At 43.1% G+C, this 16,022-nt stretch overlaps 1 protein-coding gene across 3 annotated transcripts in view; it reads left to right on the plus strand.

The window, feature by feature from the left end:
- Positions 1 to 15,118, plus strand: part of LOC115079351 (tumor necrosis factor receptor superfamily member 10B-like) — a 33,065-nt gene extending 17,947 nt beyond the window's left edge. For all 3 annotated transcript variants that reach the window (XM_029582855.1, XM_029582854.1, XM_029582856.1), the window contains exons 8-10: positions 8 to 310; positions 8,642 to 8,693; positions 13,655 to 15,118. In XM_029582855.1, the coding sequence (XP_029438715.1) occupies positions 8 to 310; positions 8,642 to 8,693; positions 13,655 to 13,962 (663 nt within the window). In that variant the 3' untranslated portion in view covers positions 13,963 to 15,118. The remainder of the gene's footprint in view (positions 1 to 7; positions 311 to 8,641; positions 8,694 to 13,654) is intronic.
- Positions 15,119 to 16,022: the final 904 nt, after the last annotated feature.

Here is a 16,022-nt window from a genome sequence, read left to right on the forward strand (position 1 = left end):
TTGTTAGGCCTCTGATTCCAGCCTTGCTACTCCTTTGTTGTCGGAGAATCCTCCAAGTGCTATCACCCAGGTACGACTGAATGAAGTTGGTGTACATGTTCCTGAAAACTCTGCCTCAGAACAAAACCTACAAGCCATAGGATTAAAAGAGACTAGATCAAATGTACTTCTCTCAAGAGAATCACCTGTGGCTAAAAGTGCCAGAAAACAGGATGGCGATAAAGGAGCTGAGCGTGAAGATAGCAGCCAGAAATCTGTAAATTGTCCAGAGCCTGCTAAACCTCCTGACAAGCCTGTGGCCGCTGTGACAGTAAGTAACGCTATCAGTTTGGTTTGCTTATTGACTACAGTAAGTTTATTAAATTTTTGGTGATATGCAGCACTATTGTCTTTTCAAAATACTTCAGCATTGATGTGGGTACCCTGCTAGTATATCTGGATGCAGTTTTTTTGTACAAAAATTAATACAATTCTGTAGATTAATCTTGAACAATTAAAACCACTGATTTTTTTTTTTCTTAAATTTGCTTTTTCACATCTTACTATGTTACAAAGGATCTAGAATTTGATTTTTTTAAGCCTATGAAACTCTTGTTTAATTGTATAGAATGCCTTTAAAACAGGTGCTGGCAAGAACCTGTTTTGTGATCTTAAAGTCATCTTGAATGTTCCAAGTTGTCTGATTTTTCTTTTGTCGGCACTCGCCTGCTTAGATTATTTGAGAAGTAATGAGTACAGATCTGAAGTGTATTGTAATTGATGACACCATTGTGGTCTTATGGCAAATGAAATATTATTAGAATACCAAATAATTTTTGAGCCCACATCTTTTGACAGCTGGGAATTACCACCGCTTACCTGTTTTGGGAACACCCAGTCTTTACGTTTCTTATTTTCTTACTGACTTTAAGCTTTTATGAAAGGCCTCAGATTGACAGCACTAGAAAAGCCTTCCATTTATCCACAGCAAAGGTCTGGGTAGCAGAGGCTTGCCCTTACAGCCCTGCCAATGCATGTCACCCCCTTCTCAGGAGGTACCATATTTAAGGGTCGAGAGAATAACTCAGTAATTCATGAGCAGTCTTTAGCCTTTTCACTAAAACTACCAACAGTGGTGCCAAACTGTGATGGTGGTTTTAATCATTGGACACTTTTTTTTTTTTCAATTGCAAACTGGACTGAGGCAGGCCGGCAAACCATTTCATATAGGCCACCTGTCAGCTTACAGATGGTAACTAATTTCAGTCACTATCTGAGTTAAATTTGAACCAGCAATCTAGAGCAGAAAAGCTCTAATCTTGAATCTTTTCCTTGAGCTTTCTGCTTCTTCATCCTTTTTGTACAGAGTATATCAACGTATTCATAAAAATGAAAATTTCCGAAACTTCCGGTGATGACGACATCCGGAGCGTAGTCGGCGGTGAGAGCTCCGTGGCTCCCTTGTGATCTCCCCCCCCACCGGGCTGAAACTGCAGCGGTTTTTTTCTGCATTTTCCCGGTGGGCTCCCTCACATACCTCTGCCCTCGATGCCACTGTGTGAAAGGCTGGATACCACGGGAGTGGATCGGAGGCCCCACGAGTCGGGATCCCCATCGCCTGCATCTAAAATGGCAACTGCCCGCCCAGAATCTTAAACACAGCTCCTAGTCTGCGCCAGCGATAAGGGAGGCGATGATAGGGGCGGAGAGTATATGATCCATCAGGCAGCTACAATCCTTTCAGAATGGTAAGGCAGCAGATGACTGGGGCTGCTCGGAGCGTTGATCCAGTTTTACAAAACAGCCACGTGGTTAAAATGGCAATTCCAGCATGTTTCTGCATCTGATTCTTTGATCTTAGTTTGCTGATTTGGCATTCCCAGTCTGGGGGGGGGGGTGGGCCCAGGCCCGTCGTATGGAACATTACCTGTGCGGTGTACACTGGAAGCAATGTCACCTTAATAAAAAAAAATAAATAAATAAAAATCCAGCATATTAGTTTGTCCGGTTCCTCTAGCATAAAGGCAGTATAGTAAGTGAAGACTCTCTCATTTTATATTCTAGTAGCTCACATAACTCTTGACATTACTGGCACGTATTATACCTGCTGGCCTCCCTGCCGATTTTATGGAACTCTACACATAATTGCTCTGATGGCCTAGTGCTGCTTTGATTACCAAGTGTTTTTTGCAGGAAGATGGTGATCTCTATCTCACATTCTCTCATCTGCTGTGATCCCTGAAAATTTTTATTGGATATAGTAGTGCACAGACAGGCTTTTTCTGAGTGGATGGACTGCTGAGCTCTGATTAAGCCTAGCGTGGGGGATAATAAGGAATGCGCCATAGGAGTTCCAGGGCTTGTCCTGAGCGAGGAATTCCCGCAGCCAGAATGGCTACTAATGCGGAGAGTGCGAAACAACTCACATCAGTGTCAGAGGATGTCTTACTACAAATCTCATCTCGGGTATCGTGAGCGCTGGATGAGAGACTCAGGCTGCAGACTATTATGGATGATATAAAGGGGACATTGGAAGGGCAGGCCAAGAGAATGGCCTTTGCGTGGAGCAAAGGCCATTTGAGACCAGGATGACAGGCTGGTAAATGCGGAACGTCAGGTCCAACAACTCACGGAGCAGCAGGCAGTACTCTTGACCCAGATAGATGATCAAGAGAACAGAAACCGAAGGAACAACATTAAAATAGTTGGAATTCCTGAGACTGTTAAAGAATTAGAACTGTATAGTCTTGTAGAGGACTGGCTCCCTAATCATCTGGGCCTGACATCTTTGGTGGGCCAAATACGATGTGAGCGTGCTCATCGGATGGGTCCTCTGCGGGAAGGAGATAACAGACCACGGCCTGTAATGTTACGTATTTTAAACTGGCTACACAAGGTGCAGTTGATGCGCGAACGACAAACGCCAGGCGATAGAATATGAAGGAAACCGCATCTTGCTCTTTAATGATTTCTCTGTGGCGGTAGCCAAGCAGCGACGAGCAATGGCATCTACGTGTACCGAGTTGCATAAGAGAGGCATCCCGTTTGCCCTGCTTTATCCAGCAAAGCTAAGGATACACCATGATAACAAAACCTTATTCTTTTTGAAACCAGGTGATGCCTCTGCCTTCCTGGCGAATTTGGCTCCGAAAGGGTCCGGAGTCGGGTCCGGAGTCACAAAGTAGACGTCATTCACCATAGAATGTGGCAAGACTTTGGTTGTTCTCGGGGGAACACACTGAAAACTTGCTCTGTTTACCCATACCTATGTTGGCTAGGAGATAGTGTCATTGCTTCTTAGTCATTCTCTTCTGTACATTGTTCTTTATTTGTATGAGTTGCTTATTGGGTGTCTTTTGGGAGGTGGGGTTGGGAGGGGGATTGTAACCCCTGGATGCTGTAGTTTGTCTTATGTTTAAACTCTAAACAGTTACAAGGTTTTACAGAAGGTTTTGTAACAGTGGTCCAATTTTTATACCTATATCGTAACTTGGGGGGAGGGGGGGGGAGGAGAGCCTCGGCATGCCTCGAAAGTGGGGGTATGTTGGGGTTCTGGGCCTCCTAAGGATGCAAGTTGTAATTGTGCATGGATTGTCAGTTGGTGCGTATGGGACTGTATGAGGGGGGATGGGGAGGGACAGAGGGAATCCCTAGGAAAGGTGCACACATTTTTTGATGGGGAACGGTATATCTTGGACAGTGGTGGAACCGGGGTACAAGATGTTTTCTTATGATCCCGGAGGCTCAGGCTGGGGAGCCGAGGGATTTTCTATATTGACATTTTCTCTGCGCGTCGTCTTTTTGGGCCGAATCTCTAAGACTCTCGTGCGATGGCTGTAGTAAAATTCACTTCTCTTAATGTAGATGGCATTCATTCCCCAATCAAAAGAGAAGCTTTTGATGGCATTTAAGCGCATGAATGCACAGGTGGTAGTTCTTCAGGAAACCCACTTATCAGCGGGTGAACATATGAAGCTGAAAAGAGAATGGATGGGACAGTATTTGTTTTTTCTCCTCCTACAATTCACGAAGGAGAGGGGTTGCCATATTAATTCATAAACAGTTGCCATTCCAGTTGGAACGGGTTTGGCAAGAGCCGAAGGTCGTTACATCATTGTCCAGGGACTGTGCAACCAGCAAAAAGTGATTCTCTGTAATGTATATGCACCAAATGTTTATAATCATGATTTCTTCACCTGCTTACTGGGGATGTTGAGAGAATTCAGACTTTGCAATGTTGGTAGGGGGAGATTTCAATTTTGTGGTTAATAATGAGGATTGTCGACGTCTAAGTCTGCAGAGCCCGGAGATAACCAAAGGGGACCTAGTCTCTTGTGCCACGAGTTACACCTATTAGATATCTGGCGGACTTTGCATCCTGGCGAACAACACTATACTTTTTTCTCTCACCCGCATGGGTCATAGTCCAATCGAGAGTATTTTTGATTTCAGATTTCTTGTTCCCCAAAACGTCGATGGCCACAATTGGTACAATAGCCTTGTCCGACCATGCTCCGGTATCAGTTGTCACTCTGGGTCGAGCCTTGAAACCTCCCTTTTCCTGGCGTATGCCCCCTGGTCTCCTTATGGATGATAAATTCTCATTTTTTCCTGCAGGAGAAATGGGAGGAATATATACTTTTCAACTCAAGCTCGGAGGTAGCGCCGGGGGTTCTTTGGGAAGCAGGAAAGGCGGTGATGCATGGGCATATTATAGCATACGTTGCCACTCAGAATAGAGTTAGAAATGCTGAGATACTTCAACTTACTGCAGAGTTGAAAGCTGCTCAGCTTCGCCATATGCAGGAGATGTCCGAGACCAGTAAACGGAAGGCAGAGGGTATTCGCGAAACATTACAATCACTCTTACACCAGAGAGCATCCAAATCCTTGCGCTATTATCAGTTTCAGCTGTATCATCATGGTAATAGAACTAGTAAGCTATTGGCTAGTCTAGTGCGTGCGCGGGGTCTAAAATCTTTCATTACTGGCTTTACGGACCGTACTGGGGTGCGTCACGTTACAGCGCAGGCAATAGATCGTTTTCATGAATATTACAGCAAGTTATACGGGGCTAAGCCTAGTGATGTAGAGATGCAGGAAAAATTCTTTAACCTGCCTTGGCCTAAGTTTACTGAGGATCAGCAGGCCAAGCTAAACAAACCAATAGTAGATATTGAAATCCAAGCGGTGATACATGGCTTAAAGCCAGGTAAGGCGGCAGTATTATAATGGGTTGCTTCAGGGTTCGACACTGAGTCCCATGGAAAATCAATCTACCATAGTTCTATTGCCAAAACCAGGCAAGGATTTGCAAGATATTGGCTCGTATAAACCAATTTCTCTTATTAATGGTGACTTGAAGATTCTCTCTGCTGTCCTTGACGCTAGGTTAAATTCCGTCTTGCCTTCTGTAATTCATGAAGACCAAACGGGGTTTATTAAAGGGCGGCAGGGGGTAAAGAATGTGAGGAGGCTGATTGGATTGTTAAATTTTCATTCGACAACAGAGGCGGTGGTACTGAGCCTGGATGCGGAGAAGGCTTTTGATTCCCTTTCTTGGAACTATTTGTTTCGGGCTCTGCATACTTATGGTATTTCTGGTCCTTTTCTCACTTGGTTGCAGGCGCTGTATGCCAGTCCGGGCGCCCGCCTTCTCATTAATGGGACATTGTCTGCTCCTTTCCCTATTCAATGCGGGGTGCGACAGGATGCCCCCTTTCACCTCTTATTTGTTGGCATTGGAGCCTTTAGCTATTAAATTAAGGCTGGAGGGGGGAGTCTAAGGGCTTGTGACTGGGGAGACACTTGATGAAATTGGCACTTTTTGCTGATGACATTTTGTTGTTTGGATTGCCAAACACTAGAACCCATGCATCAGTAGCATGGGTTCTTCTTAGTGTTTGGGTAATTGCCAGGTTCTTGTGGCCTGGTTTTGGCCTCTGTTGGAAACAGGATGCTGGGCTTGATGGACCCTTGGTCTGACCCAGCATGGCAATTTCTTATGTTCTTCTTATTTATACGGCATTTTACAGCTTTTCATCGCATAGCAGGACTAACAATTAATTTTGCGAAATCAGAGGCACTGGCATTAAATCCTAGGGTGCAGCGGCGGTGAACGGGAGATTTTCCTTTCACTTGGGCCCAAAATAAAATATTTGGGGGTTTGGATATCACGAGATCTTGCGGATCTTTACGAGCTCAACATCTCCAGCACTATTGCAGCTTTGGGCCACCCACCTTCAGGCATGGCGGACGCTGCCTCTCTTTGTTTGGCAGATGTGCATTGCTTAAAAGGTCCTGTTGCCAAAGTTACTTTATAAGCTGCACATGTTGGCTGACGGGCAGGGACGTCAATTGGTTACAAGCAGCGTTCCAAAATTTTGCGTGGGCTGGTAAGAGAGCCAGACTGAACTATAAGGTGTTGACCTGTTCTAGGGGGGAGGGAGGCCTAGGTTTGCCCGATATCCATCTTTTCAATGTAGCCTACCAGCTACGATTTGTAGGTGAGTGGCTGCTTGATCGTTATACTTACTGTGAGGATGGACTGGTCATTAGTATGGTTTCTCCATGGTCACCTTTATATCTTATACAAGCTAGTAATACTGTATACCGTTCTCTACAAATCCCACGTAGTTTGGCTCACTCCTGCCGCCAGGCTTTGCGATGGCTCAGGGTGGCATGACTGGACTCGTCTCTTTTAATGCCGTTGATGGGTAACTGGGATTTTCCCCGGGGCGTGAACAGTACACTATTTTTGATGGCTGGCTGCGAAAAGGACTTGCGTTCACTTATCAATTTTATTCTGAGGATACGTCACTTATACAAGAATTTACATCGTTGGCTACTGACTACGAATTACCAGCTAAGCAGTTTTTTGCCTATTTACAAACGCGCCATTATTTGCATGGTTTCAAATGGACAGAGGACCAGTACCAAAGAGAACGTCTGTTTGCTCAAAATGTCTTTGAGGCAGCATCTAAGCACAATTCAATCAAAGGTTGGTGCGAAGTGGGCAGGCGGTATCGTTCGCCTCAGCATCTTTCATACCTGGCACAATATTGGACTGAGACAGGGGTGCCTGGTGTGTCCTCATCATACCTGCTTTCGTGTTTCAAAAATATGGAAAACAGTTTGCCGGATTTATCACTTCAGGAATTACAATTTAAAATTTTACATCATATTATCTGTGGTGACGTACGACGTTTTCAAATGGGGAGGCTTGCCTCGCCCATGTGTATCAAGTGCACTCAAGACAAAGGAACTTTGATTCACCGACTGTTCACGTGCCCACGGTTGGCAGGGTTTTGGAACGAAGTATTGACTGTTGCTCAAAGTACACATTCAACAATTGGCAGGAGTGGTAAGCTTATTCTGTTGGGCCTGCGAGGTGTAGTGCCAGTTTATCAGACACCTTTGGACAGGTTTGGCCACACTGCCATCCTATTGGCTTGCTGAACGGTCCTGGCAGACTGGATACAACTGAATATCATAACTACCACAAAGGCATGGTTCTATTGACTTGCCTCAGCTATGCAAATGGAGAGATTAGCCTCGTTACAGGGCTTGAGGCTGCCGGACCAGGATATAGAAAATACTGGGCTACATGTTTCTCCTTAATGCCGTTGGACATCCAAACTCATCTGCTTTCAATAGGATATCATTCTTCATGGAAGTAATTATAATATGCTGGTTTTTGATTCAAGAATCCTTGTTCATGGGTCTGAAGGGCTGGGTAAGGGAATTGTTGACAGGATTCTTGTGCTCTAAGGTATTGCTTTACTGGGTTCTTTTCACTGACAGCGTATGTCTTATGAGTCCTCTGTGCTAACTTCCTAGGGGTTCGGGGGAGTGGGGAAGGGGTTTGGATGAGTGTATGTATGGGTTGACTGGTGTGAATGGGGTGTATGATTGATTTGGTGAACTTGACTGGTGGTTTAGATCCACCAGAACTTGAAAAGGAATGGGGCAGAGTGCCTGACAACTAGTGATTCTTATGGTGACTGGGTGTGGTTTAACGTTACTATGTTGATCAGTTGTACGACATCGGGCACCCTCTATATGTTTTGATGGTTGTACTGTCTTACTCTTCAATAAAAATGATTTTGCAAAAAAAAAAAAAAAGAATTTCCTAGTGTAGCCAGATGGACTCAGGACCAATGGGTAATGCTACCCTGCCAGCAGATGGAGACTGAGTCAGATTTCAAAGCTGACGTCACCCCTTGATTACTCTAGCCTACATGATCCAAATCTATCCCAGATTGGTAGTGATCTAAAGTTACCATGTGATGACTGTCAGATTACATTTCTGGAATAATGTGGTGGTTTCGGTCCATTTCCCATAAGACAGATATTGGTCCTAGTTGAGTGGGCCAGGATTGAATGGGAATAAATTTTTTTTTTTTTTGAGGCAGCCCATCAGGAATGGTTGCAGGCCTATTTGTAGGGCAGTGTGGGGAAGCTTGCACTGCTCCATATTGTACGGTACTGGGCTTTATGGGTAAATTTCAGTTTTTAGTACATCAGTCTAATACTGTAATGAGCACGGTAGGTCATTTGAAACTGAATAGTTGGCAAAAAAAATTTCTGAGCAGCCTTTTAAAAAGTACAAAATATTTTTTTTCTTTTGCAGTGTATAATTGCATTTAATTTTTTCTTTCAGGGTTGTGATAATTCAAGCAACATTCCTGTATCCGTTAAAGATTATTCAGATGGTAAGCTACGTTCTTTTTACATTTGCTCACAATTTTTTCATTAATTTTAGCCTCCGAACACTTTTTTATTGTTGAACAGTAAACAAACACAATTCTATAATCATAATTCATTTAAAAAAAAAATACATACAAAACATAATACTCCATATTTAGGGGTGTTTCCTATAACTATACCATTCACCAACATTACATTGTGACAGCATCTAAATCATTAAAGGAGATACAAAATACTGATACTGCATATTTGTATCAAAATACAGAAGTCTTTAAATCTGTAGTAATCTTTAACAATATTTAAAATTTTAGGGATTGCTGTCTCACATTTTGCCAGTTGTCTGTATAAAGAGATGGCCACAGCTAAACAGAAGTCTGTGAAGTTTGTACCATTGACAGCTTGGATATCCTCAGAGGAAGTTAAAACTGGCCAGGCAGATTGGGTGGACAAGTTCCTTAACTACCAACATTTGTTAATTTAAGCTGTATAATACCTGTATATAGGTTTAGGATAATCTTGCAGTTCACCTCCTTTTCCTTTAATAGCTGAAGAAGGTGCCTTGTGTATGTAGCCATTTTTTTTTTTAATTGGGCCAACTGTGCTGATTCCATGCTTTCCTTCAAAAACTTTTAATTGCTGCAAAAGTCTGAACACATTCCAAGCCTTTTTTAAACCCAGCTATGGTAATAGCTTTTACCTCGTCCTCTGGAAACAAATTCCAGAGCATAATTATGTGGCATATATACAGGAGATATCAACCAAATGATAAAGGGGATAGAATGATTCTCCTATAAAGGAAAAGCTAAAGAGATTAGGGTCCTTCAGCTTGGGGAAGAGATAGTTGAGGGGCGATATTACAGTGATCTATAAAATGGGTGGAGTGAAACAGGTATACATATTTTCAAAGTAAAAAGACTAGAGGGACCACAAATATGACACTAGGTAATATATTTAAGACAAACAGGAGAACATTTTTTATATATATATATAAAAAAGTTATAATGTTGATATGTAGTGACCAGATTAAGCCCTAATTTATCTATTTAAAAACTTTTCTATACCGTCGCTAAGCTAGGTACCATCGCAACGGTTTACAAATAGGCACAAATAATGTATATATAGGTGGGTATCTACATTCTATGAGAGAGGTAGTTCAGATCCATAGGGGTTATGCAAGCATCATGCCAATCCTATTCCCTGAGCTAGCCAAGAAGTCTTAATAGGGTTGTGTATTAGATGCAAGGTTACATGGTTCCATAGCATCACCTTGACTAGCATTGATTATTTCGAAAAGAATGTGCTTTACTGAAGCTTATTCTTGGGCTGTGGAGCAGGAGGAACCTCTATCCCAGGGGTCGGGAACCTTTTTGGCTGAGAGCCATGAACGCCACATTTTAAAATGTAATTCCGTGAGAGCCATACAAGACCTAGCAAATCAATTTACTACCCCCCCCTCCCCCCAGACTTGCCAAAAGTCCCTGGTGGTCCATGACATTGTAAACAAGCAGAATCAAGGAGTATGTGGCAGTGACCAGCAAAAGGTTTGGCAGCAAACATTACTAGCATCTCGCAGCACCACAGAGAATGAAAGGATATAACTATAGCAACTCTAGCAATACAAGATATCGAGCATTACGACTGCAGCCACCCATATGGTGCAGCCATTTTGATTACTGGCAGCCGACGGCCCTTTGCCCTTACTATGTCACAGGGGCTACTGCCGCCATTGGTCGCCCCTAGTGACATAGTGAGGGCAAAAGGCCGTTGGCGCCATTTTGACTACTGGCAGCCGACAGCCCAAGTCCAGGAGATCGCTCCTGGACCTCCAGGGACTTTTGGCAGGTCTTGGGGGTGGGGGTTTTTGTTAGATTTTTACTTTTTTATTAGATTTGTCTGTGAGCCGGATGCAGCCATCAAAAGAGAGCCACTGGTTCCCGACCCCCTGCCACATTGCCTACAACATTGGAACAAGCTAGGTCCAGGAGAACCCATTCTACTGTGTTTATTCTGTATGCATTTGTTGGTACCAGAGTTAGGGTAGGCCCACCTCTGGGTTATCATTGGGGAGGCAGTAGGTTTGGCAGACTCTGCATTCATTGGAAGGCTTGCATCTGACAGCATGTTCTGGCCATCTCCATCTGTATGCAGCTGCACCATATAGGTGGCTGCAGTCGTCATGCTCGATACCTTGTATTGCTATAGTTGTATCCTTTCATTCTCTGTGGTGCTGTGAGATGTTAGTAATGTTTGCTGCCAAACCTTTTGCTGGTCACTGCCACATACTCCTTGATTCTGCTTTTGTTTACAATGTCATGCATAAGGAGGGTAAGTCATTGTTTACGTCAAGTAATCATAAATGGGTTGAAGTGTTTTGAAAAAACAAAACACTGAGGAGTGTCTATTTCTGTCGGTCCCCACAAATCTCAGATGGATTAGCACCATTAATGGTGTTTCCTATGCCTTGCCTAGCACTGGGGCATGTATTGCTTTGCCAGTCTGACAGCGTTCACATATTGGCGTCTTTGTGCTAGGATATATACTTCTAAAGCCTTTTCCAGCTACTTTAGTCACCATGTCAATAATTGTTTCCAGTTAAATTTTCTATGTGGTGGCTTGACTAGGGTAATAACACCTGTATTGCTTTGCCTTAAGATTGCTAATGCTCATTGGGCCCTTTGTGCATGGCGATTACTGTTAAACCTCTGGTCATCTGCCTTTTTTAGCAAGTAATTTTGTGGTGTTGGCGCATCTGTTCCTTATACACCGGTGCCCTGTGTTTCCAGTTCTAGTGTGAGTTAGGTAGCCGCTGTTGCTCCCTCATTTTTGAGATCTTGAACATGGGGCATTGCCCATAACTCTGGGTGCCTCTACGTTTTTACCCTGCCCGATCTTGCATGTATTCCAGAGGATGGAGACACTGCCTGTACTTATCTTTCATTGCAATTAATATGGATACAACATATTGACTCAGGAATTTCTTTTGGGTAAATGCGGTTCCCACAGCGATTCTCTGGATAACAGTTTGCTCTGTTCCCTCAGCTAACTGATTGTTATCAGATTTTGAGATTGGGTAGTGTCAAGTACCCCATTTTCTGCATAGTATATCAGTATCTCCTCTCAGCATGCTGTCTATAGGTCTTAGCATCTGGGCATCTATTACCTACTGTGACTTGACTTTGGCAGTAGTGTGCATGTCACTTGGCCTTCAGATAACACCCACATGTCAAGTGTCTCTTCCAAGAATGATGTTAAAAATTCACTATCACCTTTTGGCTCAGTAAGTCCATTATTGCCTTGTGCTTCTGCTCCATATTTTCCCCACTTTTACAGTTTTTTATAGTTCCAGTGAAGTGGGTTCACCACCTTCACTCTTACATCTTTGGAGAGGATTTCAGTGTCCCTTCATGCCTCTATGCCTGCTGCATTCTGGATGTGCAGGCCTTTTCTGGAAGAGCACACCAAACTTGCTTGGCAGGCAAAAATGTTTCACAGTTGGCACGCTACCTGTTCAGAAGGGCTGCATAATAGCACCTCCTGTACAGAGTATTCTGGGATGATTTTTAGTAGAGGTAATTTTTTCCCATATCACATTATGCATTCCTCAGTGGCCAGGTTCATTTTACAGATTTAGAGCTTTTGCCCCAGTGAATGACTATTTGTTTCCAGGCATTATAGTTCTTCCCCCAAATGCCCCACCACACTGTAGTCTTATAGCTTCAGTGGCAGCGATCCTACTTGGTGATTAACTTCCTTATGACTCTCTTGTTCTGCCAGAGGTTAATTCTCATTCCAGGCCTAGTCTACTGAAGGTAGGATTGCTTTTCTTATTTCCTTCGATCACACGTGCTTGCAGTCATATTGAGATGGATGCGCCACCATCTCTCAGGTATGCCACTAATACTTGTCTCACTGTACTTGCTAATGAGGCTTTATTATCTTCATTCTTCTCTGGCTCTGCAACCCTGCACCATATAACAGTCTGTCTCTTGGGCTGATGTTCTGCATTTGGGCAGGTCCATCCTGGCACATCACATTTATGACCATCCCACGCCATCACATCTGATAAAGGTTGGCTATCGACGTGGTCATACTGCTCTTCAATAAAGCATAGGCTTGGATTTTCGAGTTAATTGCTTTCTTGTCTGCTGTTTGGGGGCCAGAGATGGTGCTAATGTACAGCTTCAGGCTCTGGCCTTTCTCACTAGGTTGTGCTCTTCTATTTGGCTATGTGAGATTTATTTGGTACTTTCTTCCTGCTGCAGTATCCTTGCCAAATGCATGCTAGAGCATGTATGATCTCACCTCAGTGTTTGTGATACAGAGCTGTTTTGATGGATCTGGTTAAAAGAATTTGGGATGGGAGGGGTAATTTAGAATAGGCAATTATATAAGCTAGAGAGAGGTGAGTACACAGCTGTGAAAAAATACTTTAAGATTTGTTTTAGATCTGCCGGTTACTAGTTTCACAGAGTGTGCCCTAGTCCTAGTGTTTGAAAGGGTAAATAACTGTTCCCTATTTACCCATTCCACCCCACTCATGATTTTATTAATCTGAAGCATATCCCCTCTCTCTTTTCCAAACTAACTAGTTTGTTTAACATTTCTCCAGACAGGAACTTTTTCCATCCCCTTCTCTGTACCTTTTCTATGTCTTTTTGAGATGGGGCAACCAAAATTGCACACAATTCTTAAGGTGCAGTTGCACTATGGATCTATATAAAAGCATTTCAGATGGGTTTGTGATGCAAAGTTTGCAAATGTTGCAGTTCTGATTGGGAGCTATATTAGCAAAAGCAGTCTGGTCTGTGTGTTTTTTTTTTTTTTGTTTTTTTTTAAATTCTAGAATCCTAAAGCAGCTTTTCAAGTAAAAATGGTCATGATGAATACCACAAAATATTTGGTGTTTCTTTAAATAATTAAATATAACTTGATTTGTATAAACCTTTTTTTCTTTTTTTGTCATCAGACTCCAGGTGTTACTATAGCTTCATAAAGGAGATACCAACTAACCAATGGAGAAAATTCATGAGAACTATGCAGTTAACAGATAACGAGATTGATGCGGTCAGTCATGACCATCGTTTTGATGTTGATGAGCAACATTATCAGATGCTATCCAAATGGAAAAACAAGTTTGGGAAAGAAGTTAATATTACAAATTTATTGGAGGGCCTAAAAGAAATAGGTCTTGCGGGGTGTGCTGAAAATGTGCTTAATGATTTAATTGCTGAAGGTATTTGCTCTGTAGATAAGCATCTATTGGACAAAGACTGATATATTCCTGCAATGGGACATTGTTTGATAAAAACAAAAGCCAGCTTGGCATCCAGCAATTTGGAGTGCTCGGTTTCTACATGAATATGCCTTGATGCATGTGTTGCCTAAGTTCATTTGCATACTTGCTGTCTCAAGAGTTCTAAATGTTAATATGGAAACTGTTAAAAGAACAGCAGCAAGAGAAAACATGCAGTGCCTGGAAAAAGGAAAATTAGTGCCAAATTAAGACTGGATACTGTTAGTTTTGATTGCAAACTAACCAAAAGCTATATTTGTATCTGAAAATTGTGACAATTTGGCATTTTGTGTGAATCTGCTTTCTTTTCCATTAAAAGATGAACATGAGGACTTAAGAAAACCAGTGATAGCAGGGTTTGGGTTTTTGGGGGTTTTTTTTGGTAAAAGTATTTGCACCTCTTAATTGAGGAAAAGCTTAATGTGCTACAGTTAGGCTGGGGAAATGGAAAATATTTCCCTGATTTGTACTGTAAAAACATACTAATGAAATTATACATTTATAGATGTATATTTTTTTTAAAACTGGATTCAGGGTATGCAGCTGTGAGCTCTGAAAAAATACTGGCAGAAAGTCATGTTTTTTGTTGGGGTGAAGTCACCCATTGGCTTCTGTTTCAGAAGATAGATCTCCTTTCCTCTTCTCCAGTCAGACCAGTCCAGATGAATGGGTTATACTTACTGACCAACAGATGGAGACAGATATCACTCCTTTATAAGCCTGCCAGTATTCTGTCTCCAGCAAATAGGCATTTATCCTGTTCTGCAAGCTTAGGACTGGGCAGGAAAAAATAATTTCTGGTGGGCAGCTCCTGAAGTGAAAGACTAATTCTCCCTCCCTCAATTGAGTATCGCCTGGATCCAAAGGAATTGGCAGTTCTGTTGGCAGCTCCTGAGATGAAGGGTTAAGGCTTCCTCCTTCAGTGGAAGGACGGAAGGCTACCATTGTAAGTAATTGGTACTTTTGCCTCATTTCTCTCCCCCCACCCACTCTTCTTTCTGTTGGCTATCTGTTTATAAAAGAAAACAAAAAAACAGGATTCTTAAGAACATAAGAAATTGCCATGCTGGGTCAGACCAAGGGTCCATCAAGCCCAGCATCTTGTTTCCAACAGAGGCCAAAACCAGGCCACAAGAACCTGGCAATTACCCAAACACTAAGAAGATCCCATGCTACTGATGCAATTAACTGCAGTGGCTATTCCCCAAGTAAACTTGATTAATGGACTTCTCCTCCAAGAACTTATCCAAACCTTTTTAAACCCAGCTACACTAACTGCACTAACCACATCCTCTGGCAGTCTGTACTGAACATGGGACCATGGTGGGCTGTAAAGGGGGGTTGGGGCCAACTGGAAGTAGGCTTGGGTGAGGCAGTTCTTCAGCCAGTGGTAGCTGTGGTGTTCGGGAGAGTTTAGCTGCAGCAACAGAGCATGGGAAAAAAAACCTATGCTCTGCATGGAATGTGGAGCTTAGGAGGCAGCTCCCAGAGCTCCTGGGGAAGTTAAAGCAGCAAGGTCTGTTTCACAGTTATTTCCTGTCATGGAGGACAGTGCCCTGGTGGGAGCGGCATGCCTTGTCACAGCCTCCCTCTGCTCAGTCTGGAGGTGCAGGTTCAGGCAGGGTATCAGCCAGGCCACCTTCAGTACTGCTGCATTCCATCTCTTTCCCGCTGGAATCCTCTTCCTTGGCATGGATTACCATGCCCCAATAATTCTAGTAAGCATATGAGGTAGGCGCTCAGTCCATAAATCCACTCTGTTTTTGTATCTCAGCTGGGAGAAAGAGGCCTAGGAGGCAGCAGGAGTTGATGAGGATCCCTTCTCAGGTTCAGAGGTTTCCTTGAAATGAGATCAGGTGCTGGCCTAGATGATGGTTTGGAAAAAGGGGAATTGCCTCCAGACAATGTAGTACACTCTTCCATGGTTAGCCTTTTTCACAGGAAAGAGCTTCCCTTTTGGCTTATGCAAGCACTGTGGACTTCTAAAAATGCTGATGAGGGGGCATCTTCCTCTTCTGTGGAGAACCTGATTATGGTTCAT

This window comes from Rhinatrema bivittatum, chromosome 17, assembly GCF_901001135.1.
Source record: "Rhinatrema bivittatum chromosome 17, aRhiBiv1.1, whole genome shotgun sequence".
NCBI lineage: Eukaryota > Metazoa > Chordata > Amphibia > Gymnophiona > Rhinatrematidae > Rhinatrema > Rhinatrema bivittatum.